The sequence below is a fragment of the Hyperolius riggenbachi genome, chromosome 6 (assembly GCF_040937935.1).
Source record: "Hyperolius riggenbachi isolate aHypRig1 chromosome 6, aHypRig1.pri, whole genome shotgun sequence".
NCBI lineage: Eukaryota > Metazoa > Chordata > Amphibia > Anura > Hyperoliidae > Hyperolius > Hyperolius riggenbachi.
The window spans coordinates 5670596-5695736 of record NC_090651.1 but is presented as its reverse complement, the minus strand read 5'-3'; the positions used below and the strand labels follow the sequence as shown (position 1 = coordinate 5695736).

Below are 25141 nucleotides of genomic sequence, written 5' to 3'. Positions count from 1 at the left end.
AGTGCAGCTTTTTAGTGCCGTGCAGGAGGATTATATTGCCTTTCAATCACACTGTCTGCAAAGTTACTGAGCTGTGCTGAGCCAAAAGCTTCCAATGTGTTCACTGTGCAGCACTACGGAACAGCCAGCCTATAATGGGCAGCACATTGCAGCCAGTATGTGTGCTCTACACATATCTGGCAGTGGCACCCATGTCCCCTCTCTCTCATCTACCTGTCTCCCTGCAAGGCTGCCTCCCATCCATCAGAGCGATCTATCTCAGCTCTGCTTCCAGGACCCCGCTGCCCGATGAGAGGGGGCGTGTCGCTCCTGGCCCCGCCCCTTTTGCGATCCGAATCACTCATTTTGATTCGGGTGATTCGACTCACAAAATAGATTCGGATCAAAGATCCGAATCGTTCATGATCCGGACAACACTAAAGGGGAGAAAACAAGAGTCAGGGAGGAGATGATGTCAGCATTAGCTTGGCAAGATGGCCACTGCCTAGAATAGGATTTTCTGCTTTTCCTTTATACAATTCACAGGAATTATTACGTGGATAGCACAATACATCTGTAGAGGTAGTATTTATCTACTTATATATGTGGTTTTTATTTCTAGGTTAGCATGGGTGTCGCTTGTTCTTTAAACAATACCGGTTGCCTGGCTGTCGTGTTGGTCTCTTTGGCTGCAGCAGTGGCTGAATCACACACCTGAAACAAGCATGCAGCTAATCCAGTTACACTTCAGTGTGCATGCTTGTTCAGGGGCTGTGGCTTAAAGTAGGCAGGGGATCAGAAGGGCTGCCAGGTAACTGGTATTGCTTAAAAGGAAATACATATGGATATCCTCTCACCTCAGGTGTGCTGTTAAGTTGAATAAAGAAGACACAATTAAATGCAACACTATTCAGACAGGTGTGTCCGGTTTTATTTTTGGTAAATGTCTTGTGGGTTGGTTTGGTTAGCTCTGGTCATTATCCGTCAGTTTAGCTCCTGACTCCAGGCGTATAGTGGTGCCGTATAACTCCTCCTCCTCTCTTCGCAGGTCCGCCCGCCTCCCGCTGGAGAGAATACGGCGCCCTGGCGGTGATCCTGGCCGGCATTGCGTTTGGCTTCCACCATCTGTACAAGGTAAGGGCCGGTTGGAAGCTTTCACCGTCTTGTTCCGGCCGCACCGCACACCATACATGCCGGACTTTGGGGGATCACAAGATGATCTTATGCTGGGAACACACAATAAGATTTTCTGTCCAATCTGATTTCCTATCCATTTTCCATAGAAGTGAACGGAAGATCAATCAGAAATCAGATTGGACCTGTAGGAAATAACTGATCTGACAGAACATCTCATTGTGTGCTGCTAGCATTATACTTCCTGTTCAGACATCTGTAGATCCCGGATTCTTATCGATTGGTGTAGATTGGAGGTCTCCTGGCGCCGTACAGCGCGATCTGCCGCTGGAATAGTCAGTGTTCTGTCACAACAGGCAGCGTTTATATCGGTTGTTGCATAACACATGGTGAATGTATGCTACACCCAGCATATGTCATTAATCACTATTATTCTATTATTGTTGGATCTGGTGAGGAGAATCGCAGGATCTTCTGATTTCCTGCCTGGAATTGCAGTCATTTCGTGTATACGCCGGAGTAGCTGCAGTGTAAGAAATGGTGGCTGAGTGGTTAGCAGTGTTACCCTTCAGCCCTTGGCTCGTCCTGCCCCTCCAGAGGAAGCTGGGCTGTGCTTTACGGCCTGGATAGCGGGTGATATGGCAACACACTGCCACTTCAAGGACATCTGAGGTGAGAAGGCATATGGAGGCTGCCATATTTAATCTTAAACAATGCAGATTGCCTGGCAGACCTGCTGATCCTCTGCCTCTAATACTTTCAGCCATAGCCCCTGAACAAGCATGCAGATCAGGTGCTCTGACTGAAGTGTTACTGTATTAGCTGCATGCTTGTTTCTGGTGTTATTCAGACACTACTGCAGCCAAATAGACCAGCAGGGCTGCCAGGCAACTGGTATTGTTTAACAGGAAATCAATGTGGCAGCCTCCATATCCCTGTCACGTTAGGTTCACTTTTATGCTCTTTAGGCAGAGTTCCACGTTTGTTTCCTCACAGAATAAGCAGAATTTGGCATATTTCATTAGAAAGAATATTTCCCATATACCCACATTTCTGGCCCCAAATCACTTCCTTGTAAGCTCCATGTGGGAGGGTCCTCCTTCCTTTCAATCCCCTTCGCCTTCCTAGTTGATTGTCCCCTTTATCCCTCACCCCTTTTTATTATGTGAGATTCAGAGGATGACACTATCGGAGATGAAGCTTGCGGATCGCTATGATTTGTTGTGTACAGAGAGTACTCATACACAGGACATCGGTGAGACAGCACAGAAAAGTATATGAGTACTGTGGTTTGTGGACTGCAATCTCTCCTCCTAGTCTTGAGTCTCAGGCTCCCCCGGTTCTGTGACCGCATCAGTCATTTGTATAGAATGCTGCAGGCTCCACCCACTCGCATCACATCCTTTGTATAAAATGCTGCAGGCTCCACCCACTCGCATCACATCCTTTGTATATAATGCTGCAGGCTCCACCCACTCGCATCACATCCTTTGTATAAAATGCTGCAGGCTCCACCCACTCGCATCACATACATCCTTTGTATAAAATGCTGCAGGCTCCACCCACTCGCATCACATCCTTTGTATAAAATGCTGCAGGCTTCACCCACTCGCATCACATCCTTTGTATAAAATGCTGCAGGCTCCACCCACTCGCATCACATCCTTTGTATATAATGCTGCAGGCTCCACCCACTCGCATCACATCCTTTGTATAAAATGCTGCAGGCTCCACCCACTCGCATCACATCCTTTGTATAAAATGCTGCAGGCTCCACCCACTCGCATCACATCCTTTGTATAAAATGCTGCAGGCTCCACCCACTCGCATCACATCCTTTGTATAAAATGCTGCAGGCTCCACCCACTCGCATCACATCCTTTGTATATAATGCTGCAGGCTCCACCCACTCTGACCACATCCTTTGTATATAATGCTGCAGGCTCCACCCACTCGCATCACATCCTTTGTATAAAATGCTGCAGGCTCCACCCACTCGCATCACATACATCCTTTGTATAAAATGCTGCAGGCTCCACCCACTCGCATCACATCCTTTGTATAAAATGCTGCAGGCTCCACCCACTCGCATCACATCCTTTGTATATAATGCTGCAGGCTCCACCCACTCTCATCACATCCTTTGTATATAATACTGCAGGCTCCACCCACTCTCATCACATCCAGCCTTTTATTCTACAGACTCCCTACAGCATCATTTTTATAATCTGCTGAAATTCGCCTGTAAAATAGATCTGCTGGTAACTTTCACCTTCTATCAAAGCGGACCTGAACTCAGAACTTCCTCACTGCTCTAAATGATAAAAGATAAGCAACAGCATAATAGCCTTTAAAGAAAAAATGTCTTTGTTACAGCTGATACAAATCCTGCAATAAATCGGCAGTGTGTCTACTTCCTGCTTTCATGGATGCAGCCATAGGGTTAACTTCCTGTGTTTACATATTAGCTGCTCTGCTAAGGCAGCCAGCTGACAGCTGGCAGATCAAATTACAACTTGTGATTAGTCACAGATGAAGGGGAATTTTACAGGCTGAACTCTCTGAATACATACAGGGTGCATTTCTCTGTTTTCCTTCTGTCCTGTGCAGGAGTTTAGGTCCACTTAATGAAACATTTGTGGAAGGATTGAGGAAGCAGCATTGCGTTTGGCCGCTTCTGCTCTGTGACTTCCTATAAATGAATTGGCGAGTTTCCGTGTTTGATAAACGCCCCCCCACGTCTCTGGTTGTATTTTCGCTGTTTGCGCAGCGTTCTCTGCGATCGCGGTAGTCAGCTGAGGTCTGGCACAAGCAACTGTGGCTCACTACCAAGTTATTGTGTCTGCTTATAATAAAATTAATTAACATTAATTAAATCCATCATAATGTTCTAAAAACAAACTTTACTGAGTCTCACGCAGTTTACAAAGCTGTTCAGCGTGTGACCTGCTTATTATGTGTAATTATATAACGTTACACTGGATGGACATGTGACAGTAAAACGCTCCTTTACCGAGATGCCACTCTGATGTCACCGAGATGCCAGCGTTCGGTGACAGTGTCTGCTTGGCATGGATTTGTTACAGCACACCTAAAGTCAGATGAAAAGGAGGCTGACATTGTTACTTCCTTTTAAACAATGCACATTGCCTGGCTGTCCTGCTGATCCTCTGCCTCTAATACATTTAGCCATAGCCCCTGAACAAGCATGCAGATCAGGTGACTGAAGTCAGACTGGATTAGCTGCATGCTTGTTTCAGGTGTGTGATTCAGACACTACTGCAGCCAAAGAGATCAGAAGGACAGCCAGGCAACTGGTATTGTTTAAAAGGAAATAAATATGGCAGCCTTCATATCCCTCTTCAGTGTATTTTAAATACTGATCAGCGCGTGTCAAAGGTGAGCGACCCTCACCTGGGTCATATCAAGCTGTAGCAAGAACAGTTGAGACAATTAGATAATTGGCATTGCTGTCATATGCAGGAATCCGTACTGTACTGAGGTGGATTTATACAGCTGCAGCGATATGAAGTGTATTACCTGACCGAATCACCCAAGGGAGAACCCCCCCATCCAACCATAGACTACGTGCAGGAGTGAGAGTCAGAGCAGTTTTGAGTACCTGGAGTCGGGGTAATCAGTCTGATAATGTTTATACCGACTCCACCGCTCTGTTGAGGACACCCACTTTTATGATAAATGTCCTGGTTTCAGTATCAGAAACACTTTACTGTATAAATATACTGGTATGTGGCCCCCACAGCAAGCATTGACTAAATCATTTATAAATATTGCTAAAAAATAAGCAATGTTGTTTTAATATGTTTTTTTTTTCTCTCTTTAAAGTGCACCTGTTAGTGCTTTCTGTAATGATTGTCTGTGGGGCTGTAGTTATATGAATCTTTACGATAACTGATAAGAACTCTTCATAGAATAGATTTGTCACCAATATTTCAATATATTCAATCCTGAAGCACCCATACACACATGGGACGGCCTAACAATCCAATCCGGGATTCTCAGAAAGACCAGCAATACGTTGTTAGCTCATTAATATTCCAAAATGTCACGCAATCCGAAGAATCGCCAAAATTGCTCCAAAAACCAATTATGATTGCTAATGTAGAATAAGACAAATAACTAATAACAGGGATATGTGAGGGAGCAGGCTGGAGTTGTACTTTGTACTGGTTGAACTTGATGGACGTATGTCTTTTTTCAACCAAAATAACTATGTAACTGTCAGGCGGCAGTCCCATAGTTCATCTTGACGTCATAGTTGCCAAAACTGAAGCTAAAAAAATGTATGATGATTTTTATGTATAGTATAGATAAGAAATAAAACATTAGGAGCAGAGACATAAGTCTAATACTGTTCCCAGTACAGGGAGAGTTAAGAAACTCCAGTTATCTATGCAAAGCAGCCATTGCGCTCCACGACTTTCAAAGTCGCATAAACTGTCAGTCACTGTATCTTCTTTTTCTCTCCAGAGGACAGGTCAATAGGTCACTGGCCTGCTCTGTAAAATCATTTAGAATGCGGAGTAGTGCGTAAACTGCAAATATTAGAAAATGATGCAATGTTATAAAAAAAAACTAACTAACTGAAAATTGAAAATAAAAATATGAGAATATTTTCTTGGCTACTAATGTTCTAGTAATTATCCGTACTACACAACCAATTCATTCTATCACATTTTTTTTACCGCTTCAGTGTCTCTTTAAGATAAATGAACGATCTCGCCAATTTAGGCTGGGTGAGCCGACTGGTTTCGCCAGTCTCAAGCTTTGAAGAAGCCAGCGTGACCGGCGAAACTGGGCGGCTTATTTTGACCGAGTACACTCTTAGAGGGGGGCCCAATTGTGGATACCATGCTGCCTAAATTGGTGAGATTGTTGTATTTTGTGTGCGCTCGCCCTTTTTAGAGCACCAGCCTGGTGCATCATTTTATCGTTGTTTTTTTCAATAAATTTGCAGTCTTTGATTACTTTAGAAGCATCTTCGCTCATCAGTTGTTGAATATAAATGTTACAGAGGTCCTGGAGTACAGGCTGTTATGGATGATATGTGAATTCTAATCCGGTCTGTGTGAAATAACATCTTCTGTAAAGAGCACCTGTCTTGAAATTAATTTCCTGGCTTGTGACTGCCTTGCCTGGAAGATACGTTTTTATCCGGGTCTCGGCCTGGCAGCCAGAAAAGCCAACTTGGAATGCAATTATCCACCTGTCCGAAACCCGACTAATCAAACCCGGGACCTGCTAATCGGTTAGCTGGCTGCTGGTCAATTAACCAGCAGCCACTGGGTTTGTGTGGAAATTGAAAAGAGAAAATTGGATTCCAAGTTCATCCCTAGATGGTTGGCTGCCATGGCTGACTCCATATTTTATTTCATCTTTTTTTTTTTTTTTACGACAGGCCTACTTGAAGTGCCACAGTTTAGCTTTACATATTAATGCTGCTGTCATTGCCACTTGCAGAGATACCTGCTTCCCCTAATCATCGGCAACAAGGAGAGCCGCAAACAGCTGCAGCGCATCGAGTCCAGCGTCTCTGAGATGAGTGGCAGCGTCACACAGACAGGTAACGATGAACGACTCTATCCCAGCCCGGCGTGCGCACCAGACACCCCCCCCACCAGCGCACACACACTCCCCTACCCTCCACCAACACACTGACTTCATTTATCTGCTCACAGAATCTCTTCACATTTGCAAATGAAGACGCCGTCATTTCGGTTTAATTTGAAATTGCTTGTTTACCGTCGCTGCGGCCTCAATTAATTATGTTTTTACGGAAAGGATCCCAACCTCGGAATATTAATAAGCGGACTGGAGTGACAGCCTTTTAGTGTAATGGGAGGCGCAGCGTCAGGCGGCTGTGTGCGACAGCGAGGTACACGCACGTGTATCGTGATGGGGGAATAGTCTGCTCGCTATTACAGCCGCTGCCATGTTTTACCGTGCACGGCCAGACGCTGACAGCGTAATTTACAGAAATAGGCCCGGCTTTTTAGAGGAGTCAAATCACTGCCGTCTGACATGCTCCGTAATAATGTAAACATGAAAGAAGCGTGGTCTAAATAATACGCGGGGTGTTAAATCTGTCGTGGCTTCAGATGTGACGAAGCTAACGATCCCGCAAGCCTGGAGGTGGCTGCCGCTACCGCTGTTCAGTCTCACAGCCGTTCTGTGGACTTCTGGGTAACCAGATACCAGGTTCTTACTGTACAACGGGGTAGGGAAACTATGGCTCGCGATCTAGATGTGGCTCTTTTGATGGCTGCATCTGGCTCACAGTTAGGGGTTGATTCACTAAGCTACACGGCTCAAGCAGCACAGCTCAGTGTGACAACGCAAGTAACATTTTAAAAGTAGGCTCGCTACTGCTGTAGCATGGACTACTAACTTACACTACCCCAAAACTACACGCTACTGATGTAGCATGCACTAACTTGCACTCCCCCCAAAACTAACGGTCGCTCCAATCGTCCCACCCTGGACCCTGTCAGGTCCAGTGACTTTGTAGGACGAGATCCCCACACTTTGATTGGCCCAATAGGCTGTCTGTCACTTGACAAGCAGCCTATTGGGCCAAAGTGCGGGGATCTCATGCTACAAAGTGAATCAACCCCTAAGTCAGCTAGCTAATTGTACAAGCTGTTAGTCTGGGTTTCTCCTGTCTGGCTCTCGGGGAAATTGCTGATGTTGCTGAAACCCAAGAGAAGCTGAAGATGTGTCTGACACTTACGCTGCCCGGAGGATCAACTGTATACACATCACCATGGTAACAGGGACAGCCCTCTACTGCGCATGTTCACTGTCCCACTTTTAAACATACTGTATGGCTACCCCTGGGGGGATCGCTGGGGAAGATCACACACCTCCAATTTTGTAAATTGTGCTCTGTTCCACTCTGGTCTGCCGCCGATGTCAAAGAAGTGTACCTCATCTGACTATAGACAAAAAAAAAATAACACGAGACCACGCCCCCTGTGTGCATCAGTAGGGTCTGGTGACATTCTCCCACTACAGAGCTATGGGTTGGCTGGGTATAGTTATATGACTGTATCTGCAATCAAGCGTTGGATAGCGCTGGGCTCATGTAGTCATTCCACCTCAGGTCTGGTCTGTACGGACAAGTCCACCGGTCCCGGCAGTCCTGCCTCTGGAGTCAGCAGCTTGGCTCGGGCTGGTCCGATAGTCCCCCAGATTTTGGCTTAATTAAAAAGCGCAAACTGGGAATAAAGTTCCAATTATTTATTTGAAACAACTACTAAAAGGTCTAATGCGTTTCTTGAGTTTCCAGCTTAACCAGTTACGCTGAAGAAGAAACGAGGTGGAATGTCGAGAAACGCATTAGATCTTTTAGTTTCTAATAAACTGGAACTTTATTCTCAGTTCTTGCTTTTTAATTAAGCCAAATCCTGGGGATCTATCGGACCACCCCATATCGAGCAGCTGAGACGGGTGGATTTGTCCTTTCAGACCAGATCTGAGGTGGAATGCCTATTTGAGGCCAACGCTATCAAAACGCTTGATTGCAGAAACAGTCCTATAACCATATCGGCCAACACATATGAGCTGCTCTGTAGCAGGAGCGGGTCACCTGAGCCTATTACTGCACACAGGGGGCGCTGTCTGCCTCAGTGTTCTCTTCTTTGTCTGCTGTATAGGATGGCCTGCTCCAGAAGTCCATAGGGACACTGGGCACCGAGCTGGATTACGGGGAACCAGAACTGGGTGTAGTGGGTCAGAAAAAAACCTAGAACATGTTGTATCTTCTCAGCGTTCTACGTAAATTAGGGCGTTTTCCATAACATGACGGAGTATGCGGTTTTCCACTGCTGGTTCTTCATAAGGTCATGGTGGTTCTGTAGACACATTGGGCACGCAGTGTTTTTCAGAACATGGGTCCCTGGTTTCGAGGCAGCCAAACAGGGTGCCAAACATTTGGGTGCTGCCACAGGCTGTACTGTGAAATACGGCTAAAGCGGTGCTCAAAAAATATGGGCATCGGTAAAAGTCGGAGCCCAAATTACGACAAAAAAACAGTCAGGGCGGGTGCACACTGGGCGCTTTGGTAGCGTTTTGCTGATCGCCGTCAATCAGCTAAAAGCTGTTTTTCCACTGTACAGGAAAGCGATTTAGGAGTCATTGCGTTTTGTGATTGTATAACATTGAAGTGCAATCTCTCCAAGAAATGCTGCATGCAAATCGCTAATCACTGGCGATCGCTAATCACTGGGGATCGCTAATCACTGGGGATCGCTAATCACTGGGGATCGCTAATCACTGGGGATTGCTAATCACTGGGGATCGCTAATTTTATTTATTTATTTATTGTATTTATAAAGCGCCAACATATTACGCAGCGCTGATCACTGACGATTGCTAATCACTGACGATTGCTAATCACTGACGATTGCTAATCACTGACGATTGCTAATCACTGACGATTGCTAATCACTGACGATTGCTAATCACTGACGATTGCTAATCACTGACGATTGCTAATCACTGACGATTGCTAATCACTGACGATTGCTAATCACTGACGATTGCTAATCACTGGCGATTGCTAATCACTGGCGATTGCTAATCACTGGCGATTGCTAATCACTGGCGATTGCTAATCACTGGCGATTGCTAATCACTGGCGATTGCTAATCACTGGCGATTGCTAATCACTGGCGATTGCTAATCACTGGCGATTGCTAGTCACTGGCGATTGCTAGTCACTGGCGATTGCTAGTCACTGGCGATTGCTAATCACTGGCGATTGCTAATCACTGGCGATTGCTAATCACTGGCGATTGCTAATCACTGGCGATCGCTAATCACTGGCGATCGCTACAGTGTGAATTGACATGCATTAGCAGCAGCATTTTGCTAATCGCCAGTGATCGGCAAATCGCTGAAAAATCGCCCAGTTTGAACTAGCACTCAGGACGCTTGCACACTACATGTGATTCCGATTTGCGTTTTTTAATCGGTGCTGCATGCTGCATTTTTTTCTGCGCTTTACTTTACATAGCATCCAGGGAAAATTGGAATTGCAAATCGGAATCGCATATCGGATTTGCGGTGTGCAGGGGGTCTATTCAGCTGTTTCTGGTCACGAATGAGACGCCTCTTCCTGGTGACGTGGTGGGGGTGATGCGGGGTTCTTCTTTATGCAGCATAGCCAACAAACCTTAGATTTTAAATTTGTCTGGCGTTCTCCTTTTAAACAGAATGTGACAATATGTGTGACACATCCAGGCAGAGCTATTCATTCTTTGTTGTGTGTGTGGTGAGGAGATCCGCCCTGCTTTTTCTATAAATAAAGGCATTTTATCTCCCAATCTGCCTGCCATCTCAGTGCAGCCGTGTCACTCACGCGGCCGATCCCGGGAGTGTGTAAAAGAATGTGTTCTCTCGTCTTCAAAATGTTATTTTAAGTAAATTTGTGGCCAGCCCATGGCGGAGGGTGTGTTGTGTGTTCTCTGAGGTGATTGCTGCTCGGTTGTGAGGTACTTGTTTGCTCTTGTGTAAGACTGAGGGGTTCCCGCCATTCTCTGTCCCCTTATCGCAGTCCTGCTTGTTTCTTCCTCTGTCATGGCGGAGGGTGTGTTGTGTGTGTTCTGAGGTAATTTCTGCTCGGTTGTGAGGGACTCGTGTGCTCTTGTGTAAGACTGAGGGGTTCCCGCCATTCTCTGTCCCCTTATTGCAGTCCTCTGTCATGGCGGAGGGCGTGTTGTGTGTTCTCTGAGGTGATTGCTGCTCGGTTGTGAGGGACTCCTGTTCTCTTGTGTAAGACTGAGGGGTTCCCGCCATTCTCTGAACCCCGTATCGTAGTCCTGCTTGTTTCTTCCTCTGTCATGGCGGAGGGTGTGTTCTGAGGTAATTTCTGCTCGGTTGTGAGGTACTTGTTTGCTCTTGTGTAAGACTGAGGGGTTCCCGCCATTCTCTGTCCCCTTACTGCTTGTTCCTGTATGTTCCACTGTCATGGCGGAGGGTGTGTTCTCTGAGGTGATTGCTGCACGGTTGTGAGGGACTCCTGTTCTCTTGTGTAAGACTGAGGGGTTCCCGCCATTCTCTGTCCCCTTATCGCAGTCCTGCTTGTTTCTTCCTCTGTCATGGCGGAGAGTGTGTTGTGTGTGTTCTGAGGTAATTTCTGCTCGGTTGTGAGGGACTCGTGTGCTCTTGTGTAAGACTGAGGGGTTCCCGCCATTCTCTGTCCCCTTATTGCAGTCCTCTGTCATGGCGGAGGGCGTGTTGTGTGTTCTCTGAGGTAATTGCTGCTCGGTTGTGAGGGACTCCTGTTCTCTTGTGTAAGACTGAGGGGTTCCCGCCATTCTCTGAACCCCGTATCGTAGTCCTGCTTGTTTCTTCCTCTGTCATGGCGGAGGGTGTGTTCTGAGGTAATTTCTGCTCGGTTGTGAGAGATTCATGTGCTCTTGTGTAAGACTGAGGGGTTCCCGCCATTCTCTGTCCCCTTACTGCTTGTTCCTGTATGTTCCACTGTCATGGCGGAGGGTGTGTTCTCTGAGGTGATTGCTGCACGGTTGTGAGGGACTCCTGTTCTCTTGTGTAAGACTGAGGGGTTCCCGCCATTCTCTGTCCCCGTATCGTAGTCCTGCTTGTTTCTTCCTCTGTCATGGCGGAGGGTGTGTTGTGTGTGTTCTCTGAGGTTATTTCTGCTCGGTTGTGAGGGACTCGTGCTCTTGCGTAAGACTGAGGGGTTTCCCGCCATTCTCTGTCCCCTTACTGCTTGTTCCACTGTCATGGCAGAGGGTGTGTTGTATGTATGTTCTTTGAGGTTATTGCTGCACAGTTGTTAGGGACACGTGTGGTCTTGTGTAAGACTGAGGGGTTCCCGACATTCTCTATCCCCTCATCGGAGTCCTGCTTGTGTCTTCCCCTGTCATGGCGGAGGGTGTGTTGTGTGTTGGTTCCCTGAGGTGATTGCTGCTCGGTTGTGAGGGACTCCTGTGTTCTTGTGTAAGACTGAGAGGTTCCCGCCATTCTCTGTCCCCTTATTGCAGTCCTGCTCGTTTCTGTCATGGCGGAGGGTGTGTTGTGTGTTAGCTCTGAGGTGATTGCTGCTCGGTTGTGAGGGACTTGTGTGCTCTTGTGTAAGACTGAGGGGTTCCCGCCATTCTCTGTCCCCTTATTGCAGTCCTGCTTGTGTCTTCCTCTGTCATGGCGGAGGGTGTGTTGTGTGTGTTCTCTGAGGTGATTGCTGCTCGGTTGTGAGGGACTCCTGTGTTCTTGTGTAAGACTGAGGTGTTCCCGCCATTCTCTGTCCCCTTATCCGCAGCCCTGTTTGTGTCTTCCTCTGTCATGGCGGAGGGTGTGTTGTGTTTGTTCCCTGAGGTGATTGCTGCACGGTTGTGAGGAACTCGTGTGCTCTTGCGTAAGACTGAGGGGTTCCTGCCATTTTCTGTCCCCTTATCGCTGCCTCTTCCTGTATCTTTCTCTGTCATGGTGGAGGGTGTGTTATGTGTGTTCTCTGAGGTAATTTCTGCTCGGTTGTGAGGGACTCATGTGCTGTTGCGTAAGACTGAGGGGTTTCCCGCCATTCTCTGTCCCCTTACTGCTTGTTCCACTGTCATGGCGGAGGGTGTGTTGTATGTATGTTCCCTGAGGTGATTGCTGCACGGTTGTGAGGGACTCCTGTGTTCTTGTGTAAGATTGAGAGGTTCCCGCCATTCTCTGTCCCCTTATTGCAGTCCTGCTTGTTTCTGTCATGGCGGAGGGTGTGTTGTGTGTGTTCTCTGAGGTGATCGCTGCTCGGTTTTGAGGGACTCCTGTGTTCTTGTGTAAGACTGAGGGGTTCCCGCCATTCTCTGTCCCCTTATTGCAGTCCTGCTGGTTTCTGTCATGGCGGAGGGTGTGTTGTGTGTGTTCTCTGAGGTGATCGCTGCTCGGTTTTGAGGGACTCCTGTGTTCTTGTGTAAGACTGAGGGGTTCCCGCCATTCTCTGTCCCCTTATCCGCAGTCCTGCTTGTGTCTTCCTCTGTCATGGCGGAGGGTGTGTTGTGTGTGTTCCCTGAGGTGATTGCTGCTCGGTTGTGAGGATTTTGTGTGCTCTTGTGTAAGACTGAGGGGTTCCTGCCATTTTCTGTCCCCTTATCGCTGCCTCTTCCTGTATCTTCCTCTGTCATGGAGGGTGTGTTCCCTGAGGTAATTTCTGCTCGGTTGTGAGGGACTCGTGTGCTTTTGTGTAAGACTGACGGGTTCCCGCCATGTTCTGTCCCTTATCCGCAGTCCTGCTTGTATCTTCCTCTGTCATGGCGGAGGGTGTGTTGTGTGTGTGTTCTCTGAGGTGATTGCTGTACGGTTGTGAGGGACTTGTGTGCTCTTGTGTAAGACTGAGGGGTTCCCGCCATTCTCTGTCCCCGTATCGCAGTCCTGCTTGTATCTTCCTCTGTCATGTGATGACAGCTCGGGATCGATGGATAGAGCGGAGGCCGGCCAGGAGATACTAGCAGATAAACAGCTTGACAAATGGTTTTCTGGGATAAGGGACACACACGGCTATACTTCTCAATCCAGTCAGCCCTCCGCCACAGTGATACATTGCAAATCCCACAGATGAGCGGGGAGGGGAGAGATTAGATGGGAGAACATAAATCCCGGGCCCAGCGGAGAAATGACGAGGAGCGTTACCTCTGCATGGACTGGTGTCTACCAACCGGGGACTACAAAGCCCAGCATGCTCCGTCACACGCACTGCTGATTGCCAACCGGGGACTACAAAGCCCAGCATGCTCCGTCACACACACTGCTGATTGCCAACTGGGGACTACAAAGCCCAGCATGCTCCGTCACACACTGCTTACTGTGGCAAAGGTTCCAGGGGGAAGGGTGTTCTCCTGGGGGCTCATTTCACAGTTACTATCTAAGTTACTGCTATTTACAGTCTACTACGGGTTTTCTTTAGAGGAACTACAACACCCAGCATGCTCCACTAACGCAATGAAGATTATTGCAGAGAATCCCATCTCCTTTTCTCTAACGCCGTTCATTTGTACCACTCGGTACCGCCAGCTAAAATGTTCTGATTTTAGTTCCACCTCCCACCCGGACCATGTCCCCTCACCACACACCCTGGTCATGGCCCGAATACCTCGCTCCCTGGCCATGCCCTCCTTACCTCCCTCCCTAAACTCATTAAACAATATTCTAATATGAATTAAGGGTTTTGTGTGGATGGAAAAGTTGAGGAAATGCATTCCCATAATGAAGAGCACATGCCTGGGACGAGATGCTTGGCTTGGTTGTCGGCCATTTTGTGCTCCATGTGCCATTTTGTCTTGCAGTAACCCAGCTCCAGAACACGCTGGCTTCGGTACAAGAACTACTTCTACAGCATCAGCAGAAGATCCAGGAACTGACCCAAGAGCTGGTTGCTGCCAAGGTAAGTGACGCCCAGCAGTCCTCCGATCTTCTTCAGAAATGTACCCTAGTTTACATGGAATTCTAATACTGTTCAGGCTCTTCTCCAATGTTCTCTGCTCCCCTTTATTACTCCGAGCTTGGGAGTTTCCTTGGAGCTTATCAGATCTGAACATTCTTCTGATACAATCTCTCCACTGCTGGATGTGTCAACTTCTTACAAAATCCAAAGTTTGGTTCACAGCTAACCAGAATAATGAAGATATAAAACTATCATGAATATTCGTAAACTCATTAAATCAGACTACTGGCAAATCTGGTAGGAATACAAAGTATTCTCAGCCCCATCAAGCTTTTTATCCGTGCTGGAGCGTAATCATGAGCTGATAAACTATCAACATACAAAAAGCGGAAACAGATCTAAAACGATCTTGTCTTTATGCTCTCCTAGCTAGAGTAGAATGTAAGGACCCCCTTTATGGAGAGATACATTCAGTCTCCATCTGCCCAGTTCCACTTGGGAATAATCTATAAACAAAATCTGAGCACCAGTCACTCTTTTTTGGCGATGTCAGGAGGACGCGGGCAATTATAAACACGTATGGTGGACCTGTCCGGTGATTTTGACCTTCTGGACAGAAGCAGAGAAGTTTTGCACCCGCCCCAACTCTCCCAGTTGTGGGCTGGAGGCAGTACACCATTTTAACGCTTACTTGGAACCTTTTAAAAAACAAAACAAAAATATTGATATTGGACTTTTGGTTGCAACAAAATGCAAACATGATAAATAGTGAATGCAGCCGTCACTTTATGAATGGGTAATTGGCATGAGTAGATTATTGGAGAGGAGAACATCCTCTAGTCCTGAATATCAATAATCTGCCTTTAGAAGACAATTCATTCTATGGCAGAATAAGAGGAAAAATGCCACAGAAAACTAGACTATCCCCACCCCATAGGTAGGCAATCACGTCTTTTGTTTCCTACTCTGGGAGGGGGATATTTGTGGGTGAAGGGAGTGACTAAAGATCAATACATTATTGTTTTCTTGCTTGTTGTTTCTTCTCCTCCTGCTATTAATGTGTAACATTCTGTACATTCCGTTAAACTTCTACAAACTTTTTTTCTTACATTTTGTAAAAACCGGTTTATAAAATTATTAAAGTGAAACCAGTCTACTGAGGAACTAACGCCAACAATATCTCCAGGCTAACCAATATATAATACAGATAGATATTTTGATAATGGGCTCCCATACAGCCAGTCCCCTAAAGAAGGGCGGGGAGCTATAACGCCTAAAACAGTATCTAATATTAAAGGTACAAGAAACTGATTCCCTATCTGGTCAGTATACAAGAGCTCATATGGTTAGACTTCCAACCATCCAACGTGTTTCGTCCTTGTCTCAGGGATTCATCAGGAGTACATGCAGAACACTGTGTAAGACCTATATAATATAAATACAGCCCCCACCACCAACATATAGGAATGCTGTCAGACAAGTGTATCCGATATTAAGGTTGGAATAAAGGTGGCAGTGTTCACGTCCCTTTCGCTTCTCTCCGCTAAAGAAAGTCCTTCCCCATTACTGTGATGTTTCTTTCTGTGCACCGCAGGCCTCCAATTCATCAAACACCATTCTGGAATCGCAGCACATCCAGGAGCTGAAGTCTGAAATCTACTCTCTGAAGGGGCTGTTACTGAACAGGTATGCGATATACGGACAAGTCCACCCGCTGCAGCGTAGGGGCGGAGACCTGTGTGTTTATTACAAGGAGGCGGAGTCTCTGAGTGTCACCCCATCAGCTCTGCCGCCGTTCCTATAAGACAGTCACAGTCACATATTCTATTCTACAACAATACCTTTTTATGGACAATTATCATAAGGGTTGGTCAATGCTAATTGTTTCAAGCTGATGCACATTTAATGCAAATGTGTGTTGCTTGGCAAAAGGCCAACCGCTGCTGCATCTGATTTGTCCAATTTTAAGCTTAATAAAATTACCATAACCTTTGTATCAACCTGACATTATTAGCATCTCATTTACTATCGCTAATTTTTATTAAGTCATATTATTATTATTATATTGGAGAGTACATAGTCATGTCACTGACTGTCCTCAGAGGAGCTCACACTCTAATCCTACCATAGTCATAGCCTAATGTCCTACCATATTATTATTATGTATTTATATAGCACTGACATCTTCTGCAGCACATTACAGAGTACATAGTCATGTCACTGACTGTCCTCAGAGGAGCTCACACTCTAATCCTACCATAGTCATAGCCTAATGTCCTACCATATTATTATTATGTATTTATATAGCACTGACATCTCCTTCAGCACATTACAGAGTACATAGTCATGTCACTGACTGTCCTCAGAGGAGCTCACACTCTAATCCTACCATAGTCATATGACTAATGTCCTACCATATTATTATTATGTATTTATACAGCACTGACATCTCCTTCAGCACATTACAGAGTACATAGTCATATCACTGACTGTCCTCAGAGGAGCTCACACTCTAATCCTACCATAGTCATCGTCTAATGTCCTCCCATATTATTATTATGTATTTATATAGCACTGGCATCTTCTGCAGCACATTACAGAGTACATAGTCATGTCACTGACTGTCCTCAGAGGAGCTCACAGTCTAATGCTACCGTAGTCATAGTCTAATGTCCTACCATATTATTATTATTATTATTATGTATTTATATACCACTGACATCTTCTGCAGCACTGTACAGAGTACATAGCCATGTCACTGACTGTCCTCAGAGGAGCTCACAATCTAATCCCTACCATAGTCATAGTCTAATATCCTACCATATTATTATTATGTATTTATATGGCACTGACATCTTCTGCAGCACATTACAGAGTACATAGTCATGTCACTGACTGTCCTCAGAGGAGCTCACTATCTAATCCTAGCATAGTCATAGTGTAATGTCCTACCATATTATTAAATATGTATTTATATAGCACTGACGTCTTCTGCAGCACATTACAGAGTACATAGCCATGTCACTGACTGTCCTCAGAGGAGCTCACACTCTAATCCTACCATAGTCATAGTCTATTGTCCTTCCATATTATTATTAGTATTATTATGTATTTATATAGCACTGACATCTTCTGCAGCACTGTACAGAGTACATAGTCATGTCACTGACTGTCCTCAGAGGAGCTCACACTCTAATCCTATCATAGTCATAGTCTAATGTCCTACCATATTATTATTATGTATTTATATAGCAGTGACATCTCCTGCAGCACATTACAGAGTACATAGTCATGTCACTGACTGTCCTCAGAGGAGCTCACACTCTAATCCTACCATAGTCATAGTCTAATGTCCTACCATATTATTATTATGTATTTATATAGCACTGACATCTTCTGCAGCACATTACAGAGTGCATAGTCATGTCACTGACTGTCCTCAGAGGAGCTCACAATCTTCAGCCAGCAGACCCCGGTATAGTAGCACATCCTGTATATTACGACCTCCGTGGCTGAATGTCCAGAGTCCGCGATTGCTGTCCAGGGAGCGGCATTAATTATTTTTGCATGCTTTAATCTCGGCAGCCTATTTGACACCGTGGCCCAACGCAGCCTATAACTCACCGGAATGTTATAATTGATATCACATTATCAGCCAAATTAATTTTCTTTATGACCATGGCTGGCACAGTAACTCCAGCACCAGATCTAGCAGATAACCGGCCTCCAGTGCTGAACAATCACTCCCATTCTCTTCACCCCAGCTGTAGATGACTTACGAGGCATGCTGGGTCATGTAGTTGCAGAAACACTGGTAGAGAAGTCCCCATCGGTTTATAATTCTGTAATGTTACAGCCTCGTGACGCTTCCTTCCCTAGACGATGCAATCCCAGTGTTGGGAAATGTGGGCACTCAGTTTCACTCCCTTCTTTGTTTGGAGTACAATGTTTTTAGACTGGAATCAGATGGGTAAACTGTGTCCTTCATCCTCCCAAGTCAAGGCACAAACGTCTAGCTACAGATGAGTCCTGTCTGTGTAGACATTCAGCAGCAGAGCTGTAAGATCGATGGTTAGTTTATCTAGACGGCTCCATCATTGGGGCCTGTCACTGCACTCCCTGCTACTGAAGGAGTGCAGTGATTGGCCCCAATGATAATGCTATGGTCCCGCCCATCATTACAGATTCCACTTTCGACTAGCATTGGTTGGCTTGCTGTTGGAGACTAATGCTGGGCATACACTGAGTAGATTATGCACCGGATCGACCCGCTGGTTCGGTTCCGGCGCGTCCCCCCAGATCGATTCCCGCTCGTCCCCGCAGGCGCTTCTTATCTTCCGCTCGTTTTTGTCCCATTGTCTGCCCCGCGGGGATCGAGCGCAGAATCGAGACGGCAGGGTATCGGACACGTCGGAAATTAGCAATCGAGCCATCAGCGGCTCGATTGATAAGAAGGAATCCATCCGTGTATGCCCAGCATAAGGCCCTCATCAGTCAGACATATGTGTTAGTGTTGTCCTGCTCACCTAACTGTCCTGGTCAGTTAAGTAAAGCAATCAAGTCTATGGCCCCTTCTCCTCTTCTCTCTACCCTTCACTCCTCTTCCCGCCCTTCCTTTCCTCTGCCTGCCCTTTCCTACTCTACTCACCCTTCCCCTCCCTGTCCTTTCCCTCCTCACTCTGCCCTTTCCTCCTCTACCCACCCTTCCCCTCCGCCCTTTCCTCCTCCACCCCTCTTGCCCTCTTCTGCAGTCCCTTCCCCTCCTCCCTCATCTCTTCCCGCCTCTGCCCACCCTTCCTTTCCTCTCCCTGCCCTTTCCTACTCTCCTCACCCTTCACCTCCCTGTCCTTTCCCTCCTCTCTTTGCCCTTATCTCCTCTACCCACCTTTCCTCTTCCTCTCCCTGCCCTTCCCATCCTGCCCTTCCCTCCTCTACCCACCCTTCCCCTTCTACCTCCACCCTTTCCTTCTCTACCCCTCTTCTATAGTCCCTTCCCCTCCTCCCTCTGCCCTTCCCACCCATCCCTTCCTTCCCATCCCTCCTTTACCCCCTTCCCCTCTTCTACACTCCCTTACCCTTCTCCCATCGCAGTTCCCACCCTTTCCTTCTATACCCACCCTTCCCTTTCCTCCTTTACCCACTTCTACACTCCCTTCCACTCCTTCCTCTGCCTTGCCCTTCCCCTCTTCTTCCCACCTTTTCCCTCTACTATCTGCCCTTTTTTTACTACCTGCCCTTCCCTCTTGTCCCGCTCTTTTCATCCTATCCTTGCCCCTCTTCTAATTTCTCTCTTATTTCACTAATTTCTCCTGAAATGTCAGATCTCAAATAATTGTAGCAAGAGGGAAAAAACTCCACTCAGAAGAAGAGACGAGTTCAGAAGGAGACAAAGTAATGTGAATTCAAAGTCAGGATAAAGTTCCTATTTACACAGAAGGAGTCCCACTGAGAATACTGAGGCAGTTTGACTTGTTTTGAGACATTTCTAGAGCTCCTGGATCATTATAGGAATATGTTTTGACATTTTGCTATTTCCATTTTTAGGAGACAATTCCCACCAACACCATCTGCTCCTAAAATTCCAGCTTGGCAGATCCCTGTCAAACCTCCTAGTTTACCAAACCAGTCAACGCTAAACCACAACAGCAGCAGCGACATATCGCCTGTCAGCAATGAGTCTGGTTCCTCTTCTCCCATCAAGGAGAACCACAGCCCTGAGGGAGCCATGGTCAACTCCCACCACCTCTCCACCACCAGAGAAGAGGTTCCCGAGATTGATGTCCAGACCCAGGTGCGCATGGAAGTCCAAGGGGAAGAGGAGGATGAGGAAGATGAAGAGGACGTTGGACAGGCTGATGAAGAAGACTGCATGGGGGTCCAGACTGAAGACCGTCGAGGTGGAGATGGACAAATCAATGAGCCGGTGGAAAAGTTGCGAAGGCCAGAAGGAGCCAGCAATGAAAGGGACTGATTGCATCTCCCACCAACACCTTCCCTTTTCTTGAGGTCTTCTGGGGTTCATCCACCAAGGAACAGTGTGGTCTATCGTGGTACAGTTCTATATGCAGTTCTAGAAGGCAGATCTGTAGGATGGGAACGATTATCTAGTGCTCTGCAGTGTTGCTGTCCTTTCAGCTATCTTCTCATTGTGTCTGCACAGTGATCTCTCCATCTGTGTAAAGAACAGAGTTCTATTCACTCTCACTTTCCTCGGTAGATCTAGTTCCCTCGTAGTTCTCTGTCAGCGGTCTGCCCATATGCAAGGAAGTGTGAGGAGAGGGCAGGATGCTCTCTATATCCTCAATTACAGGAAGCGTGTGCTTTTCCCATCCCCCTTCAAGAAATAGAAATGATAAAAGAAAATTCTTACTGATTATCCGATTTTAAATTGCAGATTTACCCCTTACGCGTTGAGCGCACAATGAAGCAGTGTAGACACAAAACTCTTGGAAGAGTTCCACCTGTTGCGAACTACAATCTAATGAGCAAATAAAGGCTTATAAACTAACATAGTTTGCCCTAACGTTCTGTAGTAGCAAGTTGTATTTTCTCTTGCTGTAAATAACATTTGCTCCTTGCAGGTAATGGTAGCGGTTTTCTCTCCAGGTTTCCACATACATTTCCCCTGTCTGGGATATGAGCCTCCTGGTTTCTCTCTGTCTTGCCCCCTTGTGCCCCCATGTAAATGATGTTCGAGTTACAAAAATACATTTGAACCAAGACTTTTTCAGTGACTCTTCCAGCACCTTTGAGAGTTCAGTCCCCAGTGTATCAGGGCCGTTTCTGGTCATGTTAGGTGGATAGACTCCAAAGTCTTTTCCAAGCAGATGGCAATGTTGATCTTGAAGTTTCAAATTGTCCTCACTTTTGTCTTTATGTTATAGTGCTGCTTCTTATAGTAAACCTTAAAGTGTCCTTTATAAGGAGACACTGGTGATAGAGATGCATACTAAGCAGCATAATCACTCCAATATTCGGCCTTATCGAGCTTAGGAGTCCGTTAGCTGCTACACTTCTGAACGGTCATACACAAGATCTCCTTCAATTCAGAAGCCAAACAGCAGTCAAGTGAGACTTGACTATTGAAGGCTTAGGGACCTGCCGAAGCTAAAGACCCTCTTTTTACAGTGCTGACTAGGCGGTAAAGTTGCCTATTATATAGCCTTACCATTGGTGTATTGTTAGACACGCCACCTAAAATTCACTTTAAGGACTCCATGAGGCACCATTTTGAAGTATCCACCAGTTTTATCATTTTCTGCAGTTATTTTTTAGACTCTCCGTTACTTTGCTGGTACTTTCTTTCAACAATCATGATTAGTGGGATTGTCTGGCCTGACGACTTGATGTCATGCTGTGAGTTTACAAGAATCTTTAAGGAGCTTGTTCTCCCCTGAAGCCTTGCAAGTATTGATGGACCCTTTCTTACTGTCAGAAACTGCCCAGTCTGTCAGTAGTGAAGCGACTGTCCAAGCTAGAACTCGCTCATTGCTTTGTGTCTGGAGCTGTCAATCAAGCATTTATGGAGATCGGTCTGCTTCCTGAAGAGGTAGTAAATCAAATGGCTAGAGACACTTTGGGGAATATTCCAAATGTCATCAGTTTCCTCAGCGACTTTTGAAGAACAAATTTGCTTCCTATGAAGCGTAAATATATTCCAATTTAGCAGAATCTGTGGTATCTTTCCTACAATTTAATCTCATGAGGGACAGAGAAGCACTTGGGGAAAAAAAACATGATTTAGATAGGTTGAGAGAGGTAGTCTTATTGTGAGAGAACTTCCCATTCCAGTGATCAGCCATGGTGGCCACTGCTGAGGAGGAATATTCCTTCATCTCAAGCCTTTTGTCTTCACCCAAGAACATCTTTCAGCAATGTCCACCTTGTGCTTCGGATAAATGATAGGGAAATCTCTGACCCAGAATAAGAAAATAAAAATGGTTGGTAAACTCCATCCTAACTGTTATATCTCTAAGGTGGTGTTCAAAACAGGTCTTCACTTTCCAGTTCCAGCAGAAGACTCTAAATTGACATGAAATATGTTATCCACATGGAATTACAGCCTGTTCCTTAATCGCAAGAAAGATGAAGATGGGACCTAGAAAGATGTTCTTGTTCTAAATATTTTTTCACATGTAGGAACAGAGTAGATGCAAACCATAAAACGTGAGACTTCCTATAATTTATAATCAGCATTTTCATATACCAAAGACAAAAATGTTCTCAGTATGCTATAAGGATAACTGGACTTGTGCAAGGAAGGACAGTTATAGGTTTGCTCCTCAAACTTCATCAAAAAGTACATTTAATCTCATCCCAATAAAGTTCTGATATCAAGACCTGTCCTTTGTGGCCTAATGCCATCACACTTTCAACAATTAGTGATGCAGGAAGGACACCATGCTTTTGATTTCCACCAGCATGGATGTACAGAGGCTGGACTTGCACTGTGATTAGAACTATGTTGAGTAGTCCTCTCTAGGGTGTGGTGATCACCTTGGGACTTACCAACTCTCCCACAATTCCTTTTACTATATGGCTTCAGTTGTGATAAGTGGTTGTCCTGTTGAACGATTTGCCCTGGGCTTGTTGAAAACCATGTGTTCTTCTGAGATCAGATCTTTCAGGGCTTCCTAGAGTTGGAGACCCAGCTTACATTTTTGTAAACATGCAGTTTGGGATGGCTCCTGCAAACACATAACTGAAATTACACGACTATGTATAGTTGTTCCCTTAAAGGACCACTGTAGGGGGTCGGGGGAAAATGAGTTGAACTTACCCAGGGCTTCTAATGGTCCCCCACAGACATCCTGTGCCTGCGCAGCTGCTCACCGATGCTCCGGCCCCGCCTCCGGTTCGCTTCTGGAATTTCTGACTTTAAAGACGGAAAACCACTGCGCCTGCGTTGCCGCGTCCTTGCTCACGCTGACATCACCAGGAGCGTACTGCGCAGGCACAGACCATACTGGGCTTGTGCTATACACTCCTGGTGACGTCAGTGGGAGCGAGGACGCGGCAACGCAGGCGCAGTGGTTTTACGACTTTAAAGTCTGAAATTCCAGAAGTGAACCGGAGGCGGGGCCGGAGCATCGGGGAGTGGCTGGGCGGGCACAGGATGCCTGCGGAGGACCATTAGAAGCCCCGGGTAAGTTCAACTCATTTTCCCCCGACCCCACTACAGTATTCCTTTAATGTATTTTGAATCCTAGTTCAGAATGACCAATGGGAAGCTTCCTGAACTTGAATTACCTACACTTGTTTTTGTCAGGTGGTGCTACCTAATGCTGGCCTCTTACATCTCTGCCTTAGCCTGATCCAAAACCAAATTGTGTGAGCAATAACCAAGCTTATCCAGATGTTATGAATCATATCGATGAGTTTCTAAGGAGCAAATATTTGCTTATTAAATCACATTGTTTGCACTTTAAGTACTTTGAGGACAGAGGAGGCCGAAATAAAGTCACGGTTATTCCACATTGCATGAGTGCAGCACCACAACCCTCCAAATCTCATTCAATCAGTGTGATCATCAGTGCTAATGTATAGATTTCAAGTGAAGAGAAAATTAAACTATAAATGTATATAATTGTAATAAAATGAGTTACACTATTTAACCAGCGACTTGTCTTTCATTTCTTCACATAATTCTGCAGTTTCTTTTGTTGTTGCAAAGAATCAGGTTTGTAGAGCGAAAGGAGGAACCCTTTAAGTTGAAGATGGCTGTCATGTTCTATCTCCGCTAAGCTGCAGAATGCACTTTATATGGTGCTCCGGTGAAGTCTTGTCGCCAGTCTGAGTTTCCTGAATAAGGAGCTTACAGGGATGTAGGTGGTACAGATTTATTCTTTTTTTTTTCCATACTCGGAGTGCCCCTTATTGTTCTAATACCCATAGGTATAATACAATAACATTTCTATAGCGCTTTTCTCCCATAGGACTCAAAGCGCTTAGGCTCTCTCAGATTCAGTAATTGGTAGTAGGATGAAGTATCCACACAACAAAAGTTATATTTCTGCAAATGCCAAACTGAACAGGTGGGTTTTCAGTCTGGATTTAAACACGTCCAGGGATGGAGCTGTCCTGATCTGTTGAGGTAAGGAGTTCCAAAACGTAGGGGCGGCATGACAGAAGGCTCTGGGACCAAAAGTTTCCAAGTGGACTCTGGGTATGACTAGATTATTAGAACCTGTGGATCTGAGAATGCGGGGATTGCTTCGCAGCTGTAACATATCTTTCATGTATCCAGGGCCTAGATTATTCAGGGATTTAAATGTCAGTAAGCCGATCTTGAATAGGACCCTCCATTCTATAGGTAGCCAGTGAAGGGAGTGCAGGACTGGCGTTATGTGGCAGTGACGGGGTTGGTTAGCAGTCTGGCAGCAGTATTCTGTATCAGCTGTAGGCGGTACAAGTCCTTTTTTGGAAGGCCAGTGTAGAGAGCATTGCAGTAGTCCAGTCGGGATGTGATGAAGGCGTGGACTAAGGTTGGCAGATCTTCTGGGGGGATGAGGTGCTTGATTTTTGCGATGTTCTTCAGATGAGAATAGGATGATTTCACCACAGCAGAGATTTGAGTTCTGAAGTTTAAATCGTCATCAATTAGAACTCCCAGGCTACGCA

General features: G+C 45.9%; 1 protein-coding gene across 1 annotated transcript in view; it reads left to right on the top strand.

Annotated features, from left to right (window-relative positions):
* PEX14 (peroxisomal biogenesis factor 14) overlaps positions 1 to 23287 on the top strand; it is a 218625-nt gene extending 195338 nt beyond the window's left edge. The window contains exons 5-9 of the mRNA XM_068238785.1: positions 1028 to 1113; positions 6595 to 6697; positions 14424 to 14521; positions 16116 to 16207; positions 20066 to 23287. Of these exons, the coding sequence (XP_068094886.1) occupies positions 1028 to 1113; positions 6595 to 6697; positions 14424 to 14521; positions 16116 to 16207; positions 20066 to 20492 (806 nt within the window). The 3' untranslated portion in view covers positions 20493 to 23287. The remainder of the gene's footprint in view (positions 1 to 1027; positions 1114 to 6594; positions 6698 to 14423; positions 14522 to 16115; positions 16208 to 20065) is intronic.
* The last annotated feature ends 1854 nt before the right edge of the window (positions 23288 to 25141 follow it).